This window comes from Carettochelys insculpta, chromosome 6, assembly GCF_033958435.1.
Source record: "Carettochelys insculpta isolate YL-2023 chromosome 6, ASM3395843v1, whole genome shotgun sequence".
NCBI classification, from domain to species: Eukaryota; Metazoa; Chordata; order Testudines; family Carettochelyidae; genus Carettochelys; species Carettochelys insculpta.
Genome location: NC_134142.1, coordinates 68,117,262 through 68,141,661, shown reverse-complemented (window position 1 = coordinate 68,141,661; position 24,400 = coordinate 68,117,262). Strand labels below are relative to the sequence as shown.

The window sequence follows — 24,400 nt, the reverse complement described above, 5'->3', positions numbered from 1 at the left end:
TGGGGAAGTCGCTGAAGTCATCTTTGCGTCAGTTCCTCCAGCTGTGAAGTGGAGAGAGAATGATAGTTTCCCACCTCACGTGGGAGTTGAGGGTCCCCTCACTAATATGCTATAAGAGGCGCAGAAGAAAGACATCCGAGGGAGTGCAAAGTATTAGTGTTGTTAAATATTTGGCAGGAGAAGGATAATAGAAAATCCCATTAAAGTCATGTTGGCCTTAGGATACTCCCAGACCAATGTATACAACAAAGTAGGGAGGTCTGCCTTTTCCATCTCTGTGTGATCAGTGCCCCAGGAACATAAGCATCCCGTTGCGTTACGGATTGCTTTCCTTCCTGCATCGGGCCTGTGTTTGTGTGTGTTTGCAGACAAGCTGATGGAAGAGACAGAGGAGCTGTGTCTGCAGAGGGAGCAAAAAGAGGTGAGTTCCCATTCAAAGCCAATTAAATCATACCCTTTCTATCCTGGGCAGAGACTAGGGCACTCTGCGATTGGAAGGGTTAGCACCGGGCAAAGCCCAAAGGCAGCCATGCTCCTAGCTGCCCCTTGGATGAATGAAGGTACGGCAGCCCAGCCCTTGAGATGGAGTCTGTGCACTTTCTGCTTCACCTCTTCTCACTGCCCCCTATTGCTTTCCTTGGTGGTCGCATCCATGCACGTGGGGAAGGCTGAAAGTCGTTGGGACAGAGAACAAAGACACTTTGAATTACAGCCTGGGCCAAGGAGCTACCTGCAGGTCAGGACTCTCTCTGGTGTCCTTGCCCCCTCCTTAGCCTTGACTGGTGGTACCTGGCCCATTTCTGTCCTTCAGCAGAGACAGACAGTTAGTTCTGGGTGAAATCCCAGAGGTTTGGGGCTGTGTTTTTGGTTCAAATATATCACTCCAATGCTGATAGGAAACTTACCTGCATTATTGGAACTTTTTCAGCAGCTGCTGTCTCCCACTGCACCACCACAAAGCCCTTTCAGAAACCCCTCCTACTTCATTTTGTCTTCTGGTGCATGTCGGGGGTGGGTTCGTAAAGTCTCTGCTTCTTTCTGGGGTCTATAGAAGTGGCTGGTCTAATTCTCCCTCTTTCAGGGCTAACCTCCAGTCCCCTCCAGCGCCTTGGGAGCAGCTGGCTAGGAGACGTGCTGGACAGCAGTGGAGAGGGAGTAATTTTGGCCATGAGCACAGGGCTGGATCCCTACTCTTACAAAGCCTGCCCTGGGCGCTTTCATATTCACAGATTGCAGACAGGAGCAAGGGCAGTTCTGAGGGCCTTTATGCCAAAAGTAGGAACGAAAATGTAATCTACACGGAGTGTAATTGGTCTGACATTCTCCAGGCCCACAGGGCTTTACAAGAATGGTCTGGGAATGCACTTTGTTTGAACTGTTGGATCTGCCATATGGATGTACACTCTTTTATTATTAGTTTGTCTTGTCAGTTTCAGTCAATAGTTTCATAACACTAATGGAGTCACTGTCAGAGCCGTACCTACTGGCTAACTTCAGTACATTATTAAACCAAGATTCCTGGAACACAAGTCCTTCACTGGTCCTCTGTGAGAGCCAGAACCTGCTTCTACGCAGTGTTCCCAGCACTGGTGTTAAAAAATAGTCATTCTGACTGGGTAGCATGAGACCATGGAGAGTGGGAAGATGATTAGTGTTTTTAAACATCTTAGCTAATGTGTGTTGATTACCAGCCTTTTCAAACACTGCTTATTACCTATTGTAGACAAAGACATCGATGATTAAAAACATGTTAGCTGGTTATGGATAGCCGCTAGTACAAATTTCAAATGCCACTCAGTGTCAGTATTCAGAAGCATACAAGGTAGATGTGGTCTAGATGAATTTAATGTAAAGTCGATGCACAACTGGTTGAAAACACGTGTGCAGCCAAAGATGACGTCTGTCTGGATCTGGGCAAGTTTTTTCATGTAGTTGATGGATCTCTATTCCATCAACTACATGAAAAAACCTGCCCAGATCCAAACAGAAGTCATCTTTCTCTCCAAATGCAAGAAAATGTGTGCAGACAGTAATCATCAATGGTTTTCTGTCCAAGTGGAAATATGTATCAAGCGAGGTCCTGCAGGGGTCAGTGCTGCGATCAGTACTAGTCAGTATTTTCATTAACCACTTGGATAGTAGAGTGGAGAATATGCTTCTGAAGTCTGTGGATGGCACTAAGCGAAGAAGAGTTGCAAGCACTTTAGAGGGCTGGATTAGAATTCAAAACAACGGTGTCAAATCAGAGTATTACTTTGGATTCCACAAAATGAAACTGAATACTAAGAAATGCAAAGTATTACGCTTAGAAAAGAAAACCCAATGCACAACTACAAATGGGGAATAACTGGTTAGGTGGTGGTGCTGCTGAAAGGGATCTAGGAGTTGTTGTGGGTCAAACATCAAATATGAACCACCACTGCACTGCAGTTGTGAAAAAGGCTAATATCTCTCTGGAGTGTATTAAAGGGAGTATCAGGTGTAAAACATGGGAGGTAATGGTCCGGCTCTACTCAGCACTGATGAAGCTCCAGGTGGTGTACTGAGTGCAGCTTTGGGCTCCACACTTTAAGAAAGATGTGAAGAAACTGGAAAGAGCCCAGAGGAGAAAAACAAACAAACATAATAAAAGGTTTAGACTAGCCAAGGAGAAAAAGTTAAGAACACTGGGCATGTTTAGTCTTGAAGAGAATCATAGAATACTAGGACTGGAAGGGACCTCGAGAGGCCATCGAGTCCAGCCGCCTGCCCCAATGGCAGGACCAAGTACTGTCTAAACCATCCCTGATAGACATCTATCTAACCTGTCCTTAAATATCTCCAGCGATGGAGATTCCACAACCTCCCTTGGCAATTTATTCCACTGTTTGACCACCCTGACAGGAACTTTTTTCTAATGTCCAACCTAAACCTCCCTTGCTGCAGTTTGTCCACTGCCTCTTGCTCTATCCTCAGAGGCCAAAAAGAACAAGTTTTCTCCCTCCTCCTTATGACACCCTTTTAGATACCTGAAAACCGCTATCATGTTGCCCCTCAGTCTTTTCTTTTCCAAACTAAACAAGCCCAGTTCTTTCAGCCTTTCATCATAGGTCACATTCTCTAGACCTTTAATCATTCTTGTTGCTCTTTTCTGGACCCTCTCTAATTTTTCCACATCTTTCTTGAACTGCGGTGCCCAGAACTGGACACAATACTCCATCTGAGGCCTAACCAGCGCAGAGTAGAGCAGAAGAATGACTCCTTGTGTCTTGTTCACAACACACCTGTTAATGCATCCCAGAATCATGTTTGCTTTTTTTTTTTGCAACAGCATCACACTGTTGACAATTTAGCTTGTGGTCCACTGTAACGCTAGATTCCTTTCTGCTGTAGTCATTCCTAGACAGTCTCTCCCCGTTCTGTATGTGTGAAACTGATTGTTCCTTCCCAAGTGGAGCACTTTGCATTTGTCCTTATTAAACTTCATCCTGTTTACCTCAGACCATTTCTCCAATTTATCCAGATCATTTTGAATTATGACCCTATCCTCCAAAGCAGTTGCAACCCCTCCCAGCTTGGTATCATCTGCAAACATCATAAGCATACATTCTATGCCAATATCTAAATCGTTGATGAAGATATTGAACAGAACTGGTCCTAAAACAGACCTCTGCGGAACCCCACTTGCTATACTTTTCGAGCAGGATTGTGAACCATTAAGAACTACTCTCTGGGTATGGTTATCCAGCCAGTTATGCACCCACCTTATAGTAGCCTCATCTAAATTGTATTTGCCTAGTTTTTTTATAAGAATGTCATGTGAGACTGTATCAAATGCTTTAGTTAAGTCTAGGTATACTACATCTACTGCTTCTCCCTTATCCACAAGACTCGTTGTCCTATCAAAGAAAGCTATCAGATGGGTTTGACATGATTTGTTCTTACAAATCCATGCTGGCTCTTCCCTATCCCCTTACCGCCTTCCAAGCGTTTGCAGATGGTTTCTTTAATTACCTGCTCCATTATCTTTACTGGCACAGAAGTTGAGCTGACTGGCCTGTAGTTTCCTGGGTTATTCTTATTCCCCTTTTTATAGATGGGCACTATATTTGCCCTTTTCCAGTCTTCTGGAATCTCTTCTGTTTCCCATGATTTTCCAAAGATGATAGATAAAGGCTCAAATACCTCCTCTATCAGCTCCTTGAGTATTCTAGGATGCATTTCATCAGGCCCTGGTGACTTGCAGACATCTAACTTTTCTAAGTGATTTTTAACTTGTTCTTTTTTTATTTCAACTTCTAACCGTACCCCTTTCCCTCTAGTGTTCACTGTGTTAGGCATTCCTTCATCAGACTTCTCGGTGAAGACCGAAAAAAGAAGTCATTAAGCATCTCTGCCATTTCCAAGTTCCCTGTTACTGTTTCTCCCTCCTCACTGAGCAATGGCCCTACCCTGTCCCTGGTCTTCCTCTTGTTTCTAATGTATTTATAAAAAGACTTCTTGTTTCCCTTTATGCCTGTAGCTAGTTTGAGCTCATTTTGTGCCTTCGCCTTTCTAAACTTGCTCCTGAATTCTTGACTTGTTTGTCTATATGCGTCCTTTGTAATTTGTCCTTGTTTCCATTTTTTATGAGATTCCTTTTTTATTTTGAGATCACACAAGATCTCCTGGTTAAACCAAGGCGGTCTTTTGCCATATTTTCTATCTTTCCTACTCAGCAAGATAGCTTGCTTTTGGGCCCTTAATAATGTCCCTCTGAAAAACTGCCAACTCTCCTCAGCTGTTTTTCCCCTCAGTTTTGCTTCCCAAGACTGAAGAGGGTCCTGATAACAACCTAAAAATATGTTAAGGGATGTTATTTAAAGAGGATGGTGATCAGTTGTTCCTCATGTCCATTCAAGGTAGCAGGTGAAGAAGGAATTGATTTCAACTCATGTATGGGAGATAGCTAGTAGAGAACTCTATCTAACTACAAGGAGAGTTAAGCTCTGGAGTGGGTTACCAAAGGATGTTATGGAATCTCTGTCACTGGCAGCTTTTAGCAACAGGTTAAGCAAACATCTGTCAGGAGTTGTCCAGGTCTACTGGGTCTGGCCTCAGTGGAGGGGATGGAGTAGATGTCTTGAGAGCTCTTCCAGCCACACATTCCTTTGAGGCTGCGACATCACAATTACTCATTTCATGTCTGCTGTGTTGGATTTGGAAGCCAGACTAGTGTTCATGTGGGATGGTGAGAGAGGCAAGTTAGAGGAGGGTAGTGTGGCTATAGCATAAAATGAACTGAGTTACTGTGGTGGGAGGGGGCTGGAGGTGTCACCATTTAACCTCCTGTGCTGTGCATCCTAGAGAACTTATCTCCTCATGTTACTTCTCAGGAGCTGGAGCGTCTTAACCAGGTACTAGAGGCAGAAAAGCAGCAGTTTGAGGAGGTGGTGCAGGAGCTGCGGCTGGAGCAAGAGCAGATCAAAGGGTAAGGAACCCCTGGTGGGAAGGAACACTTGTTCCTGATGAGACAGCTGGCACTTCCACAGGTGGAGCAAAGCAATCTCAGGTCACTTAGAGTTCGAGACCCCAACAGCCTTTTTAGAGCGGTGTAAATAGGGCGCAAAGGTGATCACCCCATAAACTCTGTGTAGTCTGGTGATAAGTGTACACCTGGATGCCTAGTCCAGACGGTAGCTCAGCAGATTTACTGCTGTTGTGTCCTCATGGGGCTTTGTCTCCCTTGATGATGACCAGAAGGCTGCTTGCATGTGTGTTGAATGATAGGGGCCCAATCATCACAGCACACCCTGGGAAGTTCCCCAAAGAGCACAGACCAGATAAGGATTGAAGGTGTCTGGCCAGGGTTTATTGCCAAGCAAGGTACAAATAACAGTTGGCAAGTAGAGCTTACGGTACTGATGCACTGTGTATATGCACCTGCTGCAATGGACTGGCCCAGTCAGTGGGAATTCCACTGCCCCCCCAGATCAGACAAAGAGGGTCCCCAAGACACCACGTTATATGCACGTACAAACAAAGCACACCTCACTGCTGACGTGAAAGGTTGCCACCCTCTGATGTTATCAGGTTACCACCTTCTGGTGCTACGTAGATACCACCCCTCACCCTGTACCTTGTGGTTTGGGTAGATAATCTCTCATCCATCATGCTGGCATTTTAGACCCTTTCCAGAACCTAGGTCTATATCTGTGAGAAGATGGTGCCAAGGTCTTTTTTAATGAGCTGGTAGTACCTTGTGATTTCAACTTATGACCTGTACCCATTGTCGTTCTGCACCTGGGCCAATTACCAATTAGCGCATCGTGCTCTCAGCCCTGTCTGTGCCCAGTTCTGTCGGCAGAGGCCTGCCTCTCGCTCATAGCTTAGCTTTGCTTTGCGCCACGTTTCGTCCATTGTTGCTAGGCCTTAGGCCTCAGACCAGGCCTGTGCTGTATGGGCTTAGGCCTTCCATCTTATTACACGGACTTAAGCATCTCTCTGTCTCTTGGGTCGAAAAGCCTCCTGGCCAGTTACGGCATTGGGCAGTATTTGTGCCTTGTTGGCACATATGTGCCACAATTCTAGACAGTGGAAGTGCCTGTGCCACAATTGCACCAAACTCAGTGGAGTGACGTTGTGGAGGGATTTGGAGCTTATGTGCCCAGATTGCATAACGCCCGCCTGCAGCGGTTACAATTGATTGAAAGAGGCTTTCACCCACACTGCCAAGGCGGGAGGGGAATTGGGGAGCACTGCCTACCCAAGACAAGGACAGGTGGAGGAGGAGGAGGAGGAACGCTTCCTCTCCTTTTAGTAAAGGGAGAGAGCTTTGGGCGTCCCCCCCGCCATTCCTCCTTAAGCTAGCTTGTGCCTGGCATTTCTGATTCTTGACAGCAGCCCTTCCCAATCGATACTAGAGCGTCCCATGGTCATGGCCAACTCTACAGCCTATGGCAGAGCAAGTGTTGAGTGTGGGGCTGTTATACCCCCACAAAGCACATCATCATTATTGGCTTTTAGGGAGCTGGAACTGACAGCCCAGTCCCTCACAGGAGTGGAGGAGGAGAAGAAGGAACTGCGGAGCCTGACAAAGTCCTTACAGAAAACCCTGGAGGTGAGTGACAGATTTTTCCCCTCTTGGGGACTGCCTTTAGGGGAAAGTCTGATGGAACTAACCAGATTAAACCAATAGGGCCTTGCAGGAATTGCTCTGAAAGTCCATAGAGTTTGGTAGAGATGCAGAACCATCCTAGAGAACTCTCTAGCTGGGATTGAGGGCAAAATCTCCTCTCTTCAGGACAGGGCTGGAGCTGTCAGGGTCCAGTAAGCCACGACAGCTCCCTGAGTCTCTAACTGCAGGTCTAACTGGCCCTACCCGGTCTAAATTACAGCAACCTGCTGGCAACTGTGATGTAAAGCTGCATATGGTCTCTGAGGAATCCTGTGCCAGCAAAGAATGTGGCACAGAGTGGAGCGGCATTGCCATCTCCCTCCCACCCCCAATCCCTGTCCCTGTGTCAGGGTGACTCTTCTAGATTTATGCCCTCTGAGAGAGCCCTCCCTGCCACACGAGGAATTCTCAGCTAGGAAGCAGCACCCTGAATATGGTCTATTTTCCATTCCCCTCTGTGGGATAGGCTGAAAATGTTATGGAAAGGGTTTCATTCTGTATTACTTTCGGTGGATTCTTAGAGAAATGGCCATAGAACCACGTTGGTTTAATTCCTTTTTGATCCTGTAGGACTTTCCCCAATGTAGGTTCCCTCTCATGTGCCTCTTCTTTAGGTTTTTTGGCAGGTGGTTTGCATTTCAGTCTGAGCAGTGGGCAAAAACCAGGAGCTCAATTCCTGCCTGGGCCGGGCTTCAAAGGAGGGTTTGAGTGTCGGGTCATGATTCAGGTCACTCAGTTCCCCCGCCCTGGCAAGACAATGTTTGGGAGTGACAGTGTTAAGGATGGAATAATTTTGTCTTGAAACAGCCAATAGGTTGAGCAGCGCAGGGGAAAACAATGTCATGGGCCCAGCCCCTGTAGCTGATAGCACCCACAGGGTAAGGGGGGTGCTCACTGCCATTCACAGGAAACAGGGGCAAAGAGAGACCTGAAGGGAAGAGGAGGCAGGGGAGTGAGGTTGCACAGTATCAGTGCTGAATGGAGGAAGCAAAGCTCCCCTTTCTTGGAGCACCCTCTGCTGAACGATATGGAGCCAACACGGGCAGATTCCTGTAGAGAAGCCCCAGATGATGATCCATATGCCTGCAAAAAGAAGATTATTAAGGAAGTGATTGCTCCCAGGGTTGTACAGGAAAGGGGTGCGGGGGTCCAAGGTTAAGTGGATGGGGGAAGGAGGGGCAATGGGAAGCCATTAGAGAGGAGTTACCTGGGAAGGTGCCTAGCCAGAGGAGCACCAGTGTCAGCATGTTGGTGGCCTGGCTAGTGATGATGTGCTCTGTTCCAAGGAGCTCTCCTTGGAAAAGCAGAGAACTCTGGAGATGCTGGAGGAGAACGAGAGCCGGCTTGAGCCCCTGCCCAGTGCTAGCAAGCAGCTCAGCAGGGGTCTGCACAGCAACCTGCAGCAGATTGAGGAGAAGATGCACCAGCTGCTGGAGGAGAAAGTCTTGGCCGAGAGAAGGTGAGTTGGGGAAAGTAGCTTATAGGGTCCCAGAGAAGGAAGGAGGTGTTGGGAAGGAGCTTCCATTACCCCTGCAGTGGGAAGGTCATAGTAAGAGGAGACACTAGACTCCCATTCCCGACCTAGAACTGTGATTATTGTGAAGCATTTTCTCTGTTTTCTCTGTTTTCCAGAGAAAAAAAGGTGGGACGCCTGCCTAAAATGCAGGAGTGTCCCGGTGAGAAGGGGACAGATGGTCACCTTATTCATATTAGCCTAACAGCAGGCTAGGAGCATGCTCTAGAGATGGACCTGTTGTGTGGATAGAGAACTTCATCTCCCAGAGCTGTTATTCTGGAGTCCCTACAGTTACCTATTTCAAAAGAGACGCGAAGGGAAACAATTTGCCCTCAGTGAATATGTGGAACTAAAACTGAGGCTGATTGGATTTGCAAGACCAGCCCTGCTTTACCTGACTCTCCAGAGCAGCTGTCACCCAGGTCTTCTTTCACTTCCTTTCTGGGAGCGACAAAGGCCAGGCAGAGGCCTCTTCTAATGATCCTTTCTCACACTGTGTGGCAGGATGAAGGAGAATGAGGAGCGGTCCCAAGCCTTGGAGGAGGAGCGGGAGTTTTACTCTTCTCAGTCGCAGGCGCTGCAGAACTCGCTCTCGGCGCTGACTGCAGAGAAACAGCAGACGGAGAGAGACCTTAAGGTACTGCGTGCGTTGCTCACTCAGTCTGCCCTGGCTTCAGGCCTGGCTAACTATCCTCTTCTTCTTCCGCGTTCACTGCAGCTGGAGGCTTCCTCTCAGTTCTCGGAGCGTGATGTAGCTTTTCTTTGGAGACCTAAGATGGGAGAGGGTAAAGCTTTGGGGCCCACTTGGTCAGAGAAATACTTACTGACAATGTCAGCCTAAATGAACTCAATCTCTGTAGAACAATTCTCCATGGTCAGCCCTTCCACTCCACAGGCAAGCAGCACGAGCGGATGGAGCAGAGACTTTTGCCATACCTTTAGGTCAACAGGGTTTTTAGACTGTGATGGGAGAACCAAGTAAATTCCTCTGAGTAGGGCCATCCCCTAAGAGATTGCCCTGCCTCTGCTATCAGATGCTCATATCGTGGGACTCCTAGACACTCCAGATGATCTCAGCTGTCAGAGAGCTGCAGAGAGTGACCGCCCTCAGCTACCCAGGACCCAAATATTGTAGGTATTTACAGATAAACACCAGAACTGAACAGGGTCAATGCGGTCTCTGTAGAGTGGGGCTTACCGGTTCCCAACTGCTGACGTGATTGCACTGCAACCTGCACCAAGTGATTCATAAGAAGGGTCTTAGCTGTCCCATGTCAAGCTCATTGCAATAAATGGGCCACATGGCACACTTTGGGAACCACTTTTCAGTTAGTAACAGAGAGGTAGCTGTGTTAGTCTGTACTCCAACAAAACAAAGCAGCGGAAATGTAGCGCTTTAAAAACTAACAGAATGATTTATTTGGTGATGAGCTTTCTTGGGACAGACCCACTTCTTCAGATGAATCTCATTTCCAATACAGACTGACATCTGTAAGTACAGAGGACCAAAAAAAAAAAATTGCAATAAAAATTGACAAATCAAATATGATTGAAGAAAGGGGGTGAGAGGTGGGGGGATGTTAATTGTCCTGTCTGAGGGATAGTAACAGAGAGAAGGCCGTGCTAGTCTATATACTATCAAAACAAAAAAGCAGTCCAGTAGCACTTTAAAGACTAACAAAATAATTTATTAGGTGATGAGCTTTCATGGGACAGACCCACTTCTTCAGATCATAGCCATACCAGAACAGACTCAATATTTCAGGCACAGAGAATCAAAAATAAAAAAAGCAGTAAAGTAGCACTTTAAAGACTAAAGACTATTTTGTTTTGATAGTTTATAGACTAGCATGGCTTTGTCTCTGTTAAGAACCAAAAATAGTAATCAAGGTGGACAAATCAGAAAAAAATGATCAAGGTGAGCAAATCAGAGAGCAGAGGGGCCAAAGCAGGGGGGAGTCAAGAATTAGATTAAGCCAAGTATGCAAACGAGCCCCTATAGTGACCCAGAAAATTCCCATCCCGGTTCAAACCACGTGTTAATGTGTCAAATTTGAATATAGAAGAGAGTTCAGCAGCCTCTCTTTCAAGAGTGTTGTGAAAATTCCTCTACAGTAAGACGCAAACACTTATGTCATTAACAGAATGGCCCACTCCATTAAAATGGTGGCTGACCAGTTTGTAGATCAGGAATGTTTTTATGTCTGTTTTGTGCCCATTAATTCTTTGTCTAAGAGAGTTTGAAGTCTGTCCAATATACAAAGCATGTGGGCATTGTTGGCACATGATGTCATATATGATGTTAGTTGAGGAACATGAGAATGTGCCCGTGATTCTGTGACTAACCTGGTTAGGTCCAGTGATGGTATCGCCAGAATAGATATGTGGACAAAGCCGGCAGCGGGCTTTGTTGCAAGGAAAAGTTCCAGGACTGGTGTTCCTGCAGTATAGACTGTGGGTGAGAATCCTCATAAGGTTGGGAGGTTGTCTGTAGGAGAGAACAGGCCTGTCACCTAGGGCCTTCTGGAGTGTGGCATCTTGATTAAGGATAGGTTGTTAGTCTTTAATAATTTGTTGCAGTGGTTTGAGTTGGGGGCTGTAGATAATGACCAGTGGTGTTCTGTTGTTGGCCTTCTGAGGCCTGTCTTGGAGTAGCTGCTCTCTGGGTATTCGTCTGGCCCTGTCGATTTGTTTTTTTATTTCTCCTGGTGGGTAATTCAGGTTTATGAATATTTGGTAAAGATCTTGTAGTTTTTGGTCTCTGTCAGTAGGATCAGAGTAAATAGATTTGTGAGTTGGAGTACATATTCAAATTTGACACATTAACACATGGCATGAACAGAGACATCAATTAGCTCACGCATTACAAGGACTGCTTCCCTTCATTTGATGCTCCTAATTATCTCAGATAGGACAATTAACATCCCTCTCACCCTCTTCCTTCGGCCCTATTTGATTTGTCAGTTTTTGTTGCAATATATTTTTTTCTTTTTGGTCCTCTGTACTTACAAGTGTCGGTCTGTATTGGAAATGAAATTGATCTGAAGAAGCGGATCTGTCCCATGAAAGCTTGTCACTGAATAAATCATTTTCCTAGTCTTTAAAGTGCTACAGTTCTGCTGCTTTGTTGTTTTGGAGTCCAGGCTCTGTTTCACATGTCTGTTATACCACCACATATTTCCCCTCATAAAAACTGGGTATCATCCCCTGATTTTAGCCAAAGGGCAAAGGGAAATGGATTTCCACCTACCTTATCACAATGGGCAGTTCAGTCGGGGTAGACACTCAAAAGTCTGAACGTTTTACACCCTTATCTTGAGTCAGTAACATTTGAATAGAAATGTTACAAGGACGGTTTTTTATTCTCCTCCAAGAGCTTCCCTCTATTTCCTGTTCTTGTTCACTAGCAATAACTGCTCAAACAGCCTTTCTTGTGGTGTTGCAGCACCTTTGATTCCAAACAGAGCCTAGAATGGTTGAGGCAGCTTTGAAATCAGGAAGTCTGAGTAACAGACAGTTACTCAAACATGGCTGAGCCTCAAGGAGGAGATCCATTTGAAGAACCGATGAATGGCGTGCACGGTTTCTATCTACACTGCCTCTCCCTGTCTTTAGCTCTTCATACTCAACACCATGCTCAGCTTTGGGTTCTTTACAACTCCTTGGTCAGCAGCAGAATTACTGTTGTGTTGAATGGCTTTTCAGAGTGGCTGATTTCCTTCCATCGTCCTCAGGCTGAGATGAAGGTGCGTCTGGATCTGGAGAAGAGACTGAGGGAGGCTGAGGAAGCCTTACAGAGCTTGGAGCAAGGCTTAAATTCTCTGGAATGCAACAAAGAAAAGGAGGAGAAAATGAAAACAGATGTCAGCAATTTGAAAAGTAAGTCACCCGTCCTCCAACCCCCTCTCTGGTGGCAAATATGTTCCAGACAAGGGATCACATTCACAAGCACGGTGCCCACAGACATCATAAGCTTAGCAAGATGGTGGTTAGTGAGTTCTCAAAACACTTTGCTGTCTGATAGCACCTTCCCCCTGCAGACTCCACAGGCACTTTTGCAAACCTTAGTGAGGTTAAGTCTCACACTCCTGTGAGGAAGGACAGAGTTCTTCTTTCTTTCCCTTGTTTTACACACACAAAACTGAGGCATGGGAAGATGAAGTGACTTGCCCTAGGTGTAGGTCCTATTGGAAACCTGTAGCAGACCAGGGAACAGAACTGTCTCTACTTACACTGTGTCAACCTAAGTACATTGACCATGGCTCTACATAGCTCAGATAGGAAGTATTGCCTTATCAGCACTTATAGCAGTGGGAGCCCAGTTTGACTGTAGACCCATGAACACCTAAGTCAGCGTAAGCTGTCTTGTGTCATCCTAACTTTGTAGTGCAGCCCAAGGCTTAGTAAATGCAAGATCAGGCCCACAGTCTACATCGTCAGTGCAGAATTCTACCTTGTGTTGGGTAACTTTGAGCAGAACCCTTAGGTGTGGCACAGAAGAGGAAAGTAACTTTTCACACAGGGACTAGAAACCCTCTCAGCTTTAATTTTCTTCCCTAAGCTTTACTGGGTCTCCTCTTAATTCACCCACCCTCTTTTATTCTTTTCAGCGCTTATAAATAGCACACACTTCCAGCCTGGCCTGCAAACCCCACCTCCCCCCTGCTCTTTCAGGACAGGGTCAAGATTTGTTCACAAAGATGTCTGCCTGTAGCTAATGTGTATGTTCAGCTGCGGGAGGGGAGCCAGGCTGGAATGGCCAAAGATGTAGCTGGTGAGGGCAGAGGCAGTGCACTAGTCTATTGTAGAGGAAACTGGGCCTACGGCTGAAATAGAAGGGTATGTAGCAGGCCAGGACATGGGTGCATTGGTGGAACTGTGGGCAGGAGACTGGAAGAGTAGGAGGCTCTGCAGCTCAGAAAAGAGGGACATCAGCAGAGCTGCTCCGTGATCTCTGCTCAATGATCTTTGCCCAGCATGTGCCCACACGGCGAGTGCCATCTGTCCCTCCTTTTCCAAAGCTCACCTGGAGAGAGAATGACACACATGCAAATTCTCTTTCTTGGGAGCAATATGGAAACATTTTCCACCTTGGGGGACCCCCATCTCTCTCCGGAGCCTTTGAGAAACAAACAGTCCCACTCTGCCCTTTCACTCATTGGTGGAAGGTGGCTGTGCTCACCACTGGCCACAGCGTCCTTCTGCCTCGATTTACTTGGCAGTCTTCAGGCTCCCTGAACCAATCTTAACCTGATAGTGCTTCGCATACCTAGTTTCTGGAGATCCATGAAGACCGCCTTTCTCCTAGCTGCCAAGCGAAGAGCTCGCTGGCTCCTGGCTAGTGACTGTGCTGCTGAGATGTTCTGGCTGCAGCTGCTGGAATAACAGAGCTGGGAGGAGATGGCTCCTGTGGGACTGGTCATGGGCTCTTGTGGCTTCATTTTACCAGTCTGAATCCAGCCCACATCTTTGTGTCTAGAAGTAGCTGCCCCCGGCAGAGCTTAGAGTGAAAGGGGGGTGTGGGTGTGTGTGTGTGGGTGTGTGGGGGTGTGTGTGTGTGTGGTGAGGTTTGCCTGAGGGGGCAGTTCTGTTTCATGAAGAGCACTAGGTCACTGAGGGACACACTTTAAGCCCCTAGGTTAGCATCAATGCTCCACTTACTTTCACACCGCTTTACACCCTGCCCCCCGGACAGTGAGTGTCTGTAAAAAGGGTTCAAGATCAGCCCCTCCTCTGAGTGGCGTTACAGGTAGGAGTGCCTAGTCCATCTCCACGGGCACCGCAGAGCTGTTCTGAGCAGAACAGCATGTCTGGTATCTAGCATGCCCAAGCGGGACAGCCCAGTGTTAATGTTCAAAGTGCTTCCCCTGTATGGCTGCCTGGAACATCATCTCTGCAGAGTTCTTCGAGGAGTGCATCCGGAACGCCGAGCTGGAGGCCAAGATGCCTGTGATCATGAAGAACTCGGTGTACCTCCACAAGGCTGCCACCCGCCGGATAAAGAGCTGCCGACTTCACCGCAGGAGGCCCAGCGCTTCATGGAAAGACTGTAAGTGTCAGTGGCTCTTCCCCCGGTGGGCTCTGGGGCGTGACGAGGTGGGGGCAAGGGGAGGCGTGGCAGATGAGGTGAGGAATGAGTTCTATAAATGCTTTATGTTTCTTGCCCCCACCCCAGCAGCATCCCCCACCTATGGGGCCCCTGGCAGAGAAATTTCAGGCACTCATTCTCCACCTTAAGTCCCTGGCTTCTCACAAGTGTGGCTGAACCTGCCAGTGCCATCAGCTCTCTGGGTGCATGCTGGGGAAGCACGCTCCTGTCGCTGAGTTGCTTTAGGTGGCTTATCCACAGGAATCCCCCTTCCTGGGGCCCTTGTGCAGCCTGACAGCAGCAAAGCATGGGAGAAGCACTGCCATGCCCTTGTTCTTGCCCCTGTCTGAGAAGAGCAAGATGGAGTTATTACATTTGTTCTCACACGTCATCCCAGGTTACTACCTTCTTTCCCCCAAGGCTCAGGCTAATAAGGATTTCACTGCCTGGCACTAGCTGCTTTTCATTGGCTCTCTGTTGGATCTGGGTCTTGGGCAGTGGGGCGGGGTCTGTGGCATGGCACAGTCTCACCTGCTTTACTGCTGTTGTTTCAGTGAAACAGTCCCAGTCGTTCATCTTCTCACAGACAGAAGCTGATAACATTGAGGAGCTGAAAGAAGCAGCCAAGAGGCTGAGCCGGGACCAGCACTTCCGGGAAACCCTCTATCAAATCATGACGTCGCAAAAAGACTCTGTCCCAGGGGATGAAAAGTGAGCCCTCGGCTCTGCCCGTCAGGAGGGGGCTGCTGCTCTCCCGCTCGCCGAGCAACTCCTCAGAAGTTAATCCACTGGGGGTTGTTCCTTTGTGGGGAAAGAGCAGAGGACAGATGCATGCAACACTTTCCATGGTTGTGGCTTTTAGTTTGTGTCCCTGAGCAGTGCCAATCTCTTTCCCTAGGCTGCAGGAAGGCTCTGCCAACCCCCTCCCAGATCACCTGGGTTTACTTCTGTCACTTCCGTTAGGGCACGTTCTGCCAAGTCAGTGTTAAAATGAGTTGCATGCTTTTAGCTAAAGGAGTGTTTGGTCATTTGGTCACAGTCTAGCTCCATTGCCAAATGTAGGAGTTGCTGATAAGCCTCTTTCTTAGGCTAATGTCCAGCTAGTGTACCTACCTGCTGAGGAGCAGCCCAATTGCTCTGTCTCACCTTCTTTCCTGGCTGGTCCAATCCATCCCTCGGTATCTGTGCCATGAAGAGGCATGTTCCCTATCATGCTTCCTAGACGCTTGCGGGTATATCCACCTTCTGAGTGCACACAGTGACATCAAGCTCAGAGCAACCTCTTGATGTTTGGCCTTTGAGCAGGTAATAAAGCCAGGCTGGGGAGGGCCTGTCACCACCATCCATGACAACAAGACAGCACGAAGTGGGTGGATGAAGAGAACCCAGCAGAAGTCCTGCTACCGCTGTCTTAATTAACACACAGGCTGTTGTGCACCAGTTTCCTCCCGGTCCAGAATAATGCCACCACGCTCATCTCAGCTACCTTCCTGGTTTCAGGTCAGGAATAGGTGTCTGTTAGACTCTAAGAACCCCTCTCATTACATTTCGCCAGGTTCTAGCAGGATGGACACCAGTGTTCCCTGCAAGCTGAGGGCTGGGGCGGCCACCCAAGAGAGCTTCTGGTGGAGTCCAGCTGCAGAGCCCCCACAGCCAGCAGCATGTGTTTCTTGTGGTGGGGCACAGCCACCCCTGCCTGGGTGCACACAACAAAATTTATTCCATGCATGAATGGAAAAAAATGAGCAGGGATATTGATGGACTGCTTGTGTAGTTCATCCATGTGTTATCAATGGGGGTGCCCTGGTGAGAGATCAGGGCTTTCCTTTCCATTCCCTTCCCAACATGGGCTGCATCCTTTCCAGAATGCTGCAAATGATGTATTTGTCATGGAAGCCCTGACTCAGCCTAAGCTGGAAGAGAGGATTTGCCCAGCATGTAATAACGCTGTAAATTGCTGAAGAGAGAGGAATCTTTTTAATGCAAAACTGATGACCACTAGCCCCTTCTTTAAGTAACAGGCTGTTACACAGGGGATATTAATTATCCAGAATACAATAATAGTCACACTTAGCACTCAGCTATCACTTACAAACACATGTAGTAGCGGGAGTATTAATATTCCCATTATACAGATTGGAAAACTGAGACCCAGAAAAATTAAGTGGCTTCCTGGGATCTCAGCTTCTAGCTACCTGCTCATTCGAGGAGGCCACGTTTCCTATCTACAAAGCGTAGCTTATAGTTAGAAAGCAGCAGTGAGGCTGGAACCGGGCCTCCTGCTGTCCCAGTGCACATGGTGCTCATTAAGCTGGAGAGCAGTTGTGCTGCTCTGGTTCGGCAGGGCTTGTTTTGCATAGTACGCAGAATTCCATTCTCCCCTCTCCATCCAAAAGCAGAGCCAAGCAGTGATTCAGGAGCTGCAGCTGTTCCTTGGGCAATAAGCACGACATCAGAGGGGAGCTCGTGCCTCATTTTACACCTTTGTGCAGCAGTAGCAGGCACTCTTCTGCCCGCAATGGGATGTGCCCGGCAATTCCACTGTCCAACATCAAAGGCATAAAATGTTGTCATCCGATAAGTGACCTTGACAAAAACGCCTCCTGAACGGTTTTGATCCTTTTGTGTTTTCCACTCCTATTTGCTCTGCAGAACCAATCATAGGTGCTGGAACTATGGGGGCCTGAATTAGAGAGGTTGCGGGGGGCTCCAGCTCCCTGACTTGAAGCGGTTTCTATTATATACGGGGTTCACAGTTTGGTTCAATGGCTCTCAGCACGTACCTCCCCAGTATAAAAATTACTCAAGCACCGTGGGAGCCAATACAGCTATGGGCGAGAAAGGTGGAGTCTATTCTTCATTGCACATTTCTGACCAAAACACCTTCTCATGTCCAATTGCCAGCTGTTTGTCACTTGATGATGTCAGAGGGAGAAGGACACATCTGAATACCAGCGAGCAAGTTCGCAGCCCTGGCAGTGAGAAAAATCGCCTTGTGAGTTGTTACCACAACACCTTTGTTCTGCATTCCTCCCGCAGAGCTGCCGCTCTCAGGGCGTGGCACAGCAGTTGCATAACAGATAGAGCCACACTGGGTGTTTGCAGAGTCACCATGGGAAATTACAGTATCGATCATTGCAGCTCCCAGAAGACAAATCAATCAAATCATGGTAGCAGTCCTCAGCCATTACCAGAGTGAAAATATTGTCCTTGTTGTTGATGATTATTCGCGCCGCAGTAGCCAATTCCTAAGAGCTTTGGTCATGGACCAAGACTGCTTTGTGCTAAGTGCTGTGTGTTGCCCAGCTATGACAGGAGTGCACATACAATGCCCACTGCCTGGTCTGCCACTTCTATTCACCTTCCTGTAGTGCAGCAGAGTCATAGTGTTGAAAGCCAGCAGGGACCCCTTAGATAGTGTTGTCTGACCTCCTGTGTGTTGCAAGTCATCAACATCCCCTGTACACTGAAGCCTACAGTCAAAATGAGACCACCGTATTACAGCTCATAACAGACTAGACTTCTATGCGTCACAGGTAGACTAGGAGTGAACACAGCCCCCCAGTACCTGCAGCGCCTACAATGGCATGGAAAATGATTGAGATTTACCTGAGAGTCCTGGCAAATGAGCAGAGAAAGGTGAAAAACCTTCAAGGCCACTGCCAATCTGACCGGGGAGGAATTTTTCCCTGAAGCCACGTAAAGTGGTTCGTTAGACCCTGAACATGGGAACAAGAACCAAGCAGCAGAAAGAAAATGCTCAGTGCCCTTCCAACCCACTGGCCCAGCTCCAGCCATGACCTTCCCTGACGCTTCAGAGGAAGATTAAAACAAAACAAAACAAAACAAAAAACCTCCTTCCTTTGTCTTTTAGAAACAATAACACCCACTCTCCTGACTTGTCTGGTAAACACACTGCTGTCCTAATTCCAGCTGATGTTCATAACTTCCCATATGTCGTTGCTACATTAATTTCACGTTGATATTATTGACCAGGAAGTTATTAGTTTTTAAGCGATACCTCACAAGGCATATTCTGTATGCACATTTTTAGAGTAGTATGTAAGGGATGGATATAGGGGTGCACTCTGTCGCAACCTCCCAGAACGCACTGGGGAATAAAAAAAAAAAAATCACCTTCTGACCCCTGCTGGTGGAAACCCTGAAGTAGGAGATTTAGAAACATAAAACAAACTTCTGAGCCCTGCCCATTACTATCACAAGCAACCCTGACACACAATGGCGCTCATAAATGTGCCCAGCTCTTGAAACTAATCTAATTGTTTGTCTCCTTGAGGCTTAATGTAGGGGATGTTCCAGAACCTCACTCTTTGATGAGGTTAGAAACCTTCTGATTTCCAGCCTGACTTTCTTCCTGGCCAGTTGATACCCATTTGTTCAGCTGTTAACGTAATCCTTTAGCTCTTCACACACACTGTATTTACCTCCCCCCGCTCCGCCCTGATTTAGAAGGAGCAGCCATAGTTCTCAGCTTTCTTTATGCCAAGCTACACAAGTCAAGCTCCTCCCGTCCCCGATCATCCTAGGAGCTCATCCCTGCACCTGTTCCAGTTTGAATGCAGCTGTCTGAAACACAGGTGACCAGAACTGTACAGAGTGTTCTAGTCGTCCCACTGCCTTGGCCCCCGGAAACGCATCCCCTAGAAGCACATTTGCCTTTTTCACAACTGCAGCACACTGGTGGCTCATAGTCACCCTGGGATGGCCCCACACCCCCAGACACAGATCTTGCTGCTCCTCGGCCCATCTCTGCTGCTAAGCAGTTTAATCTTTTTTTTTTTTCCTAAAAGTAAAGTTAAGATGCACATGAGTTAAACTAAAAACCTCCACTTGGAATCAATGGACCGCGTGCCTAACCGGCCAATTCACACCACAACATTTTTTTGGAGCACACTAGCTACCATTTTTCTTGATTTTTAGCTGCAGAGGCTACAACTCAATCTGCTAAACTGTGTCTAGGTTGCCAGGAACTGTCAGCATGAGACACGCAAACTGCGCAAAACATTTGCATATCTTTTGCTGATAGTTCTGTCGGGAAAGGCTTTTCTGACATCCACATGGGGTCAAATGTCAGAAAACCCCCCTCGCCAAGACATCCCTTCTTCCTTGTGGAACATGGTGTACAGGGATGTCAGCAGAACACCCCAACCGGCAGATCTCTGCTGCCAGAACTGCAGTGTGGACGTGCGCTCTGTCGACAGAAGCCTGCCATCTAAACCTAGCCCGAGTGTATAGCTGTAAGCCTGGTAGCCCCCGTTGAACTCAGGGCAGGACTGGGCCCACATGTTCTTGCTTGCCAGACCCCTGTCTTTTCTGTGCAAAGTGCCATGCTCACCGACAGTGGTACGGACACAGTTATTCCAACCCTACAGCTTTAAATGGATTTGCAATGTAATGCAGGAAAAGCAGACAATGGTCAGAGGCTAGGGAAACTGATCTGCCTAGTCCAAGAGCACCATTAGTTAGTTACTGTCAGGCAGCTTGGCCCCACCCATGGGAAAAAAAAACCCAAACCCTCGTGAGGTCTTTGAGTGGGAGAATTCTGGGAGGTCTGCCTTAGGGAGGGTCCCTGAAATTGTTCTGTTGGGTGTGTGAGGAGGGGGCATATGTGCCTCACCCCCCATGTAAACCCTGGCAATTCCACCCTCCAATATGCAGCTCCTCCAGGTTCTGCACAGGCTGTAGGTATTCGGCGAGGCCCTAAGCCAGAGCTGGGCAAGTGAGTGGGCCACCTGAGTGTCCCTCCTTCACCTCAGCGGGCTGCACGTTTGTCATGAACAAGACGGTCTCCTGGGACTGGGTAGGTTCACTAGCTGCGAGTGCGCAGCTAGAATTTGTGGGGTGTGTAGACGGAGCCGAAGCAGTGCTTGGCCTGGCTGCCAAAGGCGCACACCGCTCTCACAGCCGTGTTGTATGCAATCTGCGCGCACCTCACTGCGCCTCCCGCGCTTTACGTGACCGTCACTTCAGTAATACTAGTAGGAAACACCTGGGCCGCTGGAAAGCAGTGGACTCTTTTACCACCCTGCGTGTGTGGACAACAGTCAACAAAATGTCTTTCGGGCCTCACGTAGGACCCCCCCCAATGAGCCCCATGCAGCTCACAGACTGCCCACCACTACCCTAAGCCCTGCACGTAAAGCCCCACTGTTTGGTCCACCTGGCTACTCTAACAAGGGCTCTGCCCAGCAGAGGTGGAAAAAAGTACCCAAAAAGGTCACGTGAGTAAAAGTGCAGCTGCTGTCACTTCTGGGTACTTGAGTACAATCCAGATGTGGTGTGTGTACTTTTACTTGAGTAGTTTTCCGGGGGGAGGGGCAACCAGTGACTTGCACTTAAGTACATTCCCCCTCTCCCAAAGTGGCTGTACTTTTACTCAAGTAACTTTTGGGGTACGTTTCCTGCCTCTGTTGTCCGCCCATTGTTGCTTCTGAAACCATTTTTCCTGGTTTCAGGACACCTCCTTGAAGTATATTTTGCATCTGCGCCTTTGCATCCTTCAGTGTTTCTGTCAGGCTGATCAGTACAGTCTGCTAGTCCACACTGAGGGCGGTTTGGCTTTTGTGTAACAGGCTTAAAATCATTGCATGGAAAGGCTGGAAAAATGATTCCGTGGCTGGCAAAGGCGGAGGTCTGATGACAAGTCACTTTTCCATGCAGTTATCAGAGAGGTACCCAGCTTAGTCTGCATCTTCCAACACAACAAGAAGGCCTTTGGCACCTTATAGACTAACAGGTAGTTTGGCGCATAAGCTTTCATGGACACAGACCCACTTCATCAGCTGCATCAGTAGGGTTCCAGAGGAGGGTCTAAATTTATGTTCCATTCAGGGCATTTTTTTTTCCAAACAGAAGTTTGCAGCCTGCGGTTCCTTGGTTAACTGTGGATCTGCAGCACAGTTCCTCTGCGGCTGGCTCCTCCTCTCTGCTCCCAGATGCTGCTACAGCTGCTCAAGGGCCACATGACACATAAAAGTCCAGGTGCTTGGAGAAGGGAAATGAAAACAAAGAGGAGGCACCACCCACTCCGCCCCAGAGTTAGCCAGGGATGGAGAGAAAAGGAAACTTCCTTCAGAGAGCAAGAAGCAGCACAGTAAGAATAACTCTATATATCCCACCTCCTTGTGTGTGAAGTACGTCCCACCTGTGGAGAAGAGAGACCTCAGCTACAGAGCAGGGCTCTTTTCCTCAAGCTGCAAACACTTGTGCTCCTTGCACTCTGGTGGCTGCTGTGTCAGTCAAGATGGTGGTCCCCCTAGAAACACTGTTCTAGGACTATTTTTGCCTGCAAGCAATTGCTGGAGGCAGGGAAGGCTATTTTTGTCAATGGGATGCGGGGGGGCGGGGGAAGACACTGCAGAAGACATTTTAGTTTGTTGCAGCTTCATTTCAGCGTCGCCTGAATAGCTGCTAATATATGCCTTGAAAAAAACACTGAGTTCAGCTGAAACATTTTGCCATGAACTTTTCAGGTGGTTGCTAAGGACATTGTTGGTCTTGCGGTTGTTAAGCTGAAGAGAGGCATGTTTCTGCAATCTGTGTGTTGGTGTCGAGCCAGGAAAGGATGTTTGCTTAATTCTGTAGTCAGGTGTTCTCCAGAAATGTGAACAGAGAGAATGCCTGAGCTGTAGGAAACACCTGCAGCTGGGTCTTTTCCCCAGGGGTTAATATGGCTAAGCAGAAAGCAAAATGAGTCACCTTACCCCACCAGAAAGATAACAAAAAACCAGCCCCTCTTGTGGGTCAACCCAGTCCTCCTGCTGACCCTACAAGCTCCCTTTGACAGGCAGCTGCCCTTCTAAGGCCTGTCCCCTGAGCTTAGATGCAGGAGGAGGGAGAAATAGAGCTGGAATTAACCCCTTGCTCACTGGTGAGCAGGCAGCGCCATTGGTGATAGCTGCCCTGTGCTGCAGCATTTGTTTTTTCAGCTTGAATGGGTCACTAACGATCCTTCCCCTGCTAAATCTGTCAGGTGCTTTGGCTAGGGCTTTACCTGGAGTCACTTTTGCTTCTGCACGGATCGGTTCCCTTCCCAGTGCCTGATGAGTGGGCATTCTGAGCCCCTGCTTGGGAAGCCACTCCGAAAAGGAGGGGAACCACGCCGCTGTTGTGTGAGAATTGCATTGGATGCTGCCGTCGCTGCCTTACCTAACCAATGCAGTTTAATTGTTTAGAACTCTATTTTTTTCCTTTTAGTTTCCAGAGGGACCTTACCCAGGGAGATTGGAGTGCAGGAGATCCACAGCCCTTCATGGGACTGAGGGAAAAATGAAGAGGCTTAGGGTTTGTCCTTCCCCCACCAACCACGAGGGCCAGATGAACATGGGTGGAAGTAGCAGGGGCAGCTGATCTTTAACTAGGAAGCACCAGAGACCAGAGGGAGGGAGTGGAAAGAGATGCTTTTCTTGCAGTTGCTGCTGCTTTCCAGGATGTTAGTTGTGTGGCTAGCAGGGTTCCTGGTAGCCCTTTGCAGGACCTGCTGTGTGTGGTGGAGTCCAGCCCTTTCCTTGAGTTGCAGACTGCAGCAGGGGAAAAGAAAGCATTTTTCAAAAACTCACACAAAACAGAAATGTGGCAATAACCGGGGTGGGGAGGGGGGCGAGACAAAGGGAACTTGGGGCCAAGAACTGCTGCTGGTAGGTTTGGGTGCACATTTTGAGTTTTTCGTGTGCCTTTAAGAAAAGTATATTGGATCCCGTAAGCACTGCTGAAAATGCTGCCCAGAGGGAGCTTGTACAGTCAACTCTTTTGTCTGGTATTCGTTCAGTCGGAACTCTCAGATAACCGGCACAAACATGCCGCATCATGGCAGTAACTCCCAGCCCCAGGGCTGCCAGAGTTTTCCCCAGCCCCATCGTTGCTGGAGTTCTCCCAGTCCCAGGTGGCTCTCCAGGGCTGGAGCTGCTGGAGTTTCCCTGGCACATTCCTCCAGCCCCAGCCAGTTTCCCAGCCCCGGGAGCTGACTGTGCATTCCTCCAGCCCCAGCTGGCTTCCCAGCTCTGGAGCTGCCACTGTTCCCCCACCCACAGCCGGGGATCCCATGACTTTCTCTCCCTGGCTGCCTGTGCCTCCCCAGCTGCTCTCTGTTAACCAGCATATTTGCATATCCGTCCACCTCCCGGTCTGGGGTTGCTGGATATGAAAGAGTGTATTGTATTGTGAATAACAAGAAGTCTTGGGGCACCTTATTGACGAACAGGTATTTTGGAGCATAAGCTTTGGTGGGCAAAGACCCGCTTCATCAGATGCATGAGTGCGGGGGGGTGGTTTCAGAGGGGTATTTAAAGAGTGGAGTCCCAGTAAGAGGGAGGGCCAGAGCTGACAAGGTCTATTCAGCAAGGTGGAAATGGCCCAGTATCAATAGTAGGTATCAAAAGAGGAAAAAACAAGTCAGATCAGATGGGGGGATATGAGCCATTGTCAGAGTCTAATGGGGAGATCTTAACACCCAGGGCAGAGAAGCCAGCTCGCAGCTTACAAAGGCAGTTTCTCTGCCCTGGGCATTAAGATCTCCCCATTAGACTCTGACAATGGCTCAGATCCCCCCGTCCGATCTGACTTGTTTTTTCCTCTTTTGATACCTACTATTGATACTGGGCCATTTCCACCTTGCTGAATAGACCTCGTCAGCTCTGGCCCT

At 48.2% G+C, this 24,400-nt stretch overlaps 1 protein-coding gene and 1 long non-coding RNA gene across 2 annotated transcripts in view; one reads left to right on the top strand and one right to left on the bottom strand.

Annotated features, from left to right (window-relative positions):
• PLEKHD1 (pleckstrin homology and coiled-coil domain containing D1) overlaps positions 1 to 15,454 on the top strand; it is a 44,919-nt gene extending 29,465 nt beyond the window's left edge. The window contains exons 6-13 of the mRNA XM_074998876.1: positions 369 to 421; positions 5,355 to 5,449; positions 6,985 to 7,078; positions 8,422 to 8,594; positions 9,156 to 9,288; positions 12,386 to 12,530; positions 14,551 to 14,700; positions 15,294 to 15,454. Coding sequence (XP_074854977.1) covers positions 369 to 421; positions 5,355 to 5,449; positions 6,985 to 7,078; positions 8,422 to 8,594; positions 9,156 to 9,288; positions 12,386 to 12,530; positions 14,551 to 14,700; positions 15,294 to 15,454 — 1,004 coding nt within the window. The remainder of the gene's footprint in view (positions 1 to 368; positions 422 to 5,354; positions 5,450 to 6,984; positions 7,079 to 8,421; positions 8,595 to 9,155; positions 9,289 to 12,385; positions 12,531 to 14,550; positions 14,701 to 15,293) is intronic.
• LOC142015396 (uncharacterized) lies at positions 8,359 to 12,023 on the bottom strand. Its single transcript, XR_012646144.1, has 3 exons — positions 11,902 to 12,023; positions 9,046 to 9,253; positions 8,359 to 8,532 (listed from the first exon to the last, which is right to left on the bottom strand). It is a non-coding gene; the product is annotated as an uncharacterized LOC142015396 (long non-coding RNA).
• Positions 15,455 to 24,400: the final 8,946 nt, after the last annotated feature.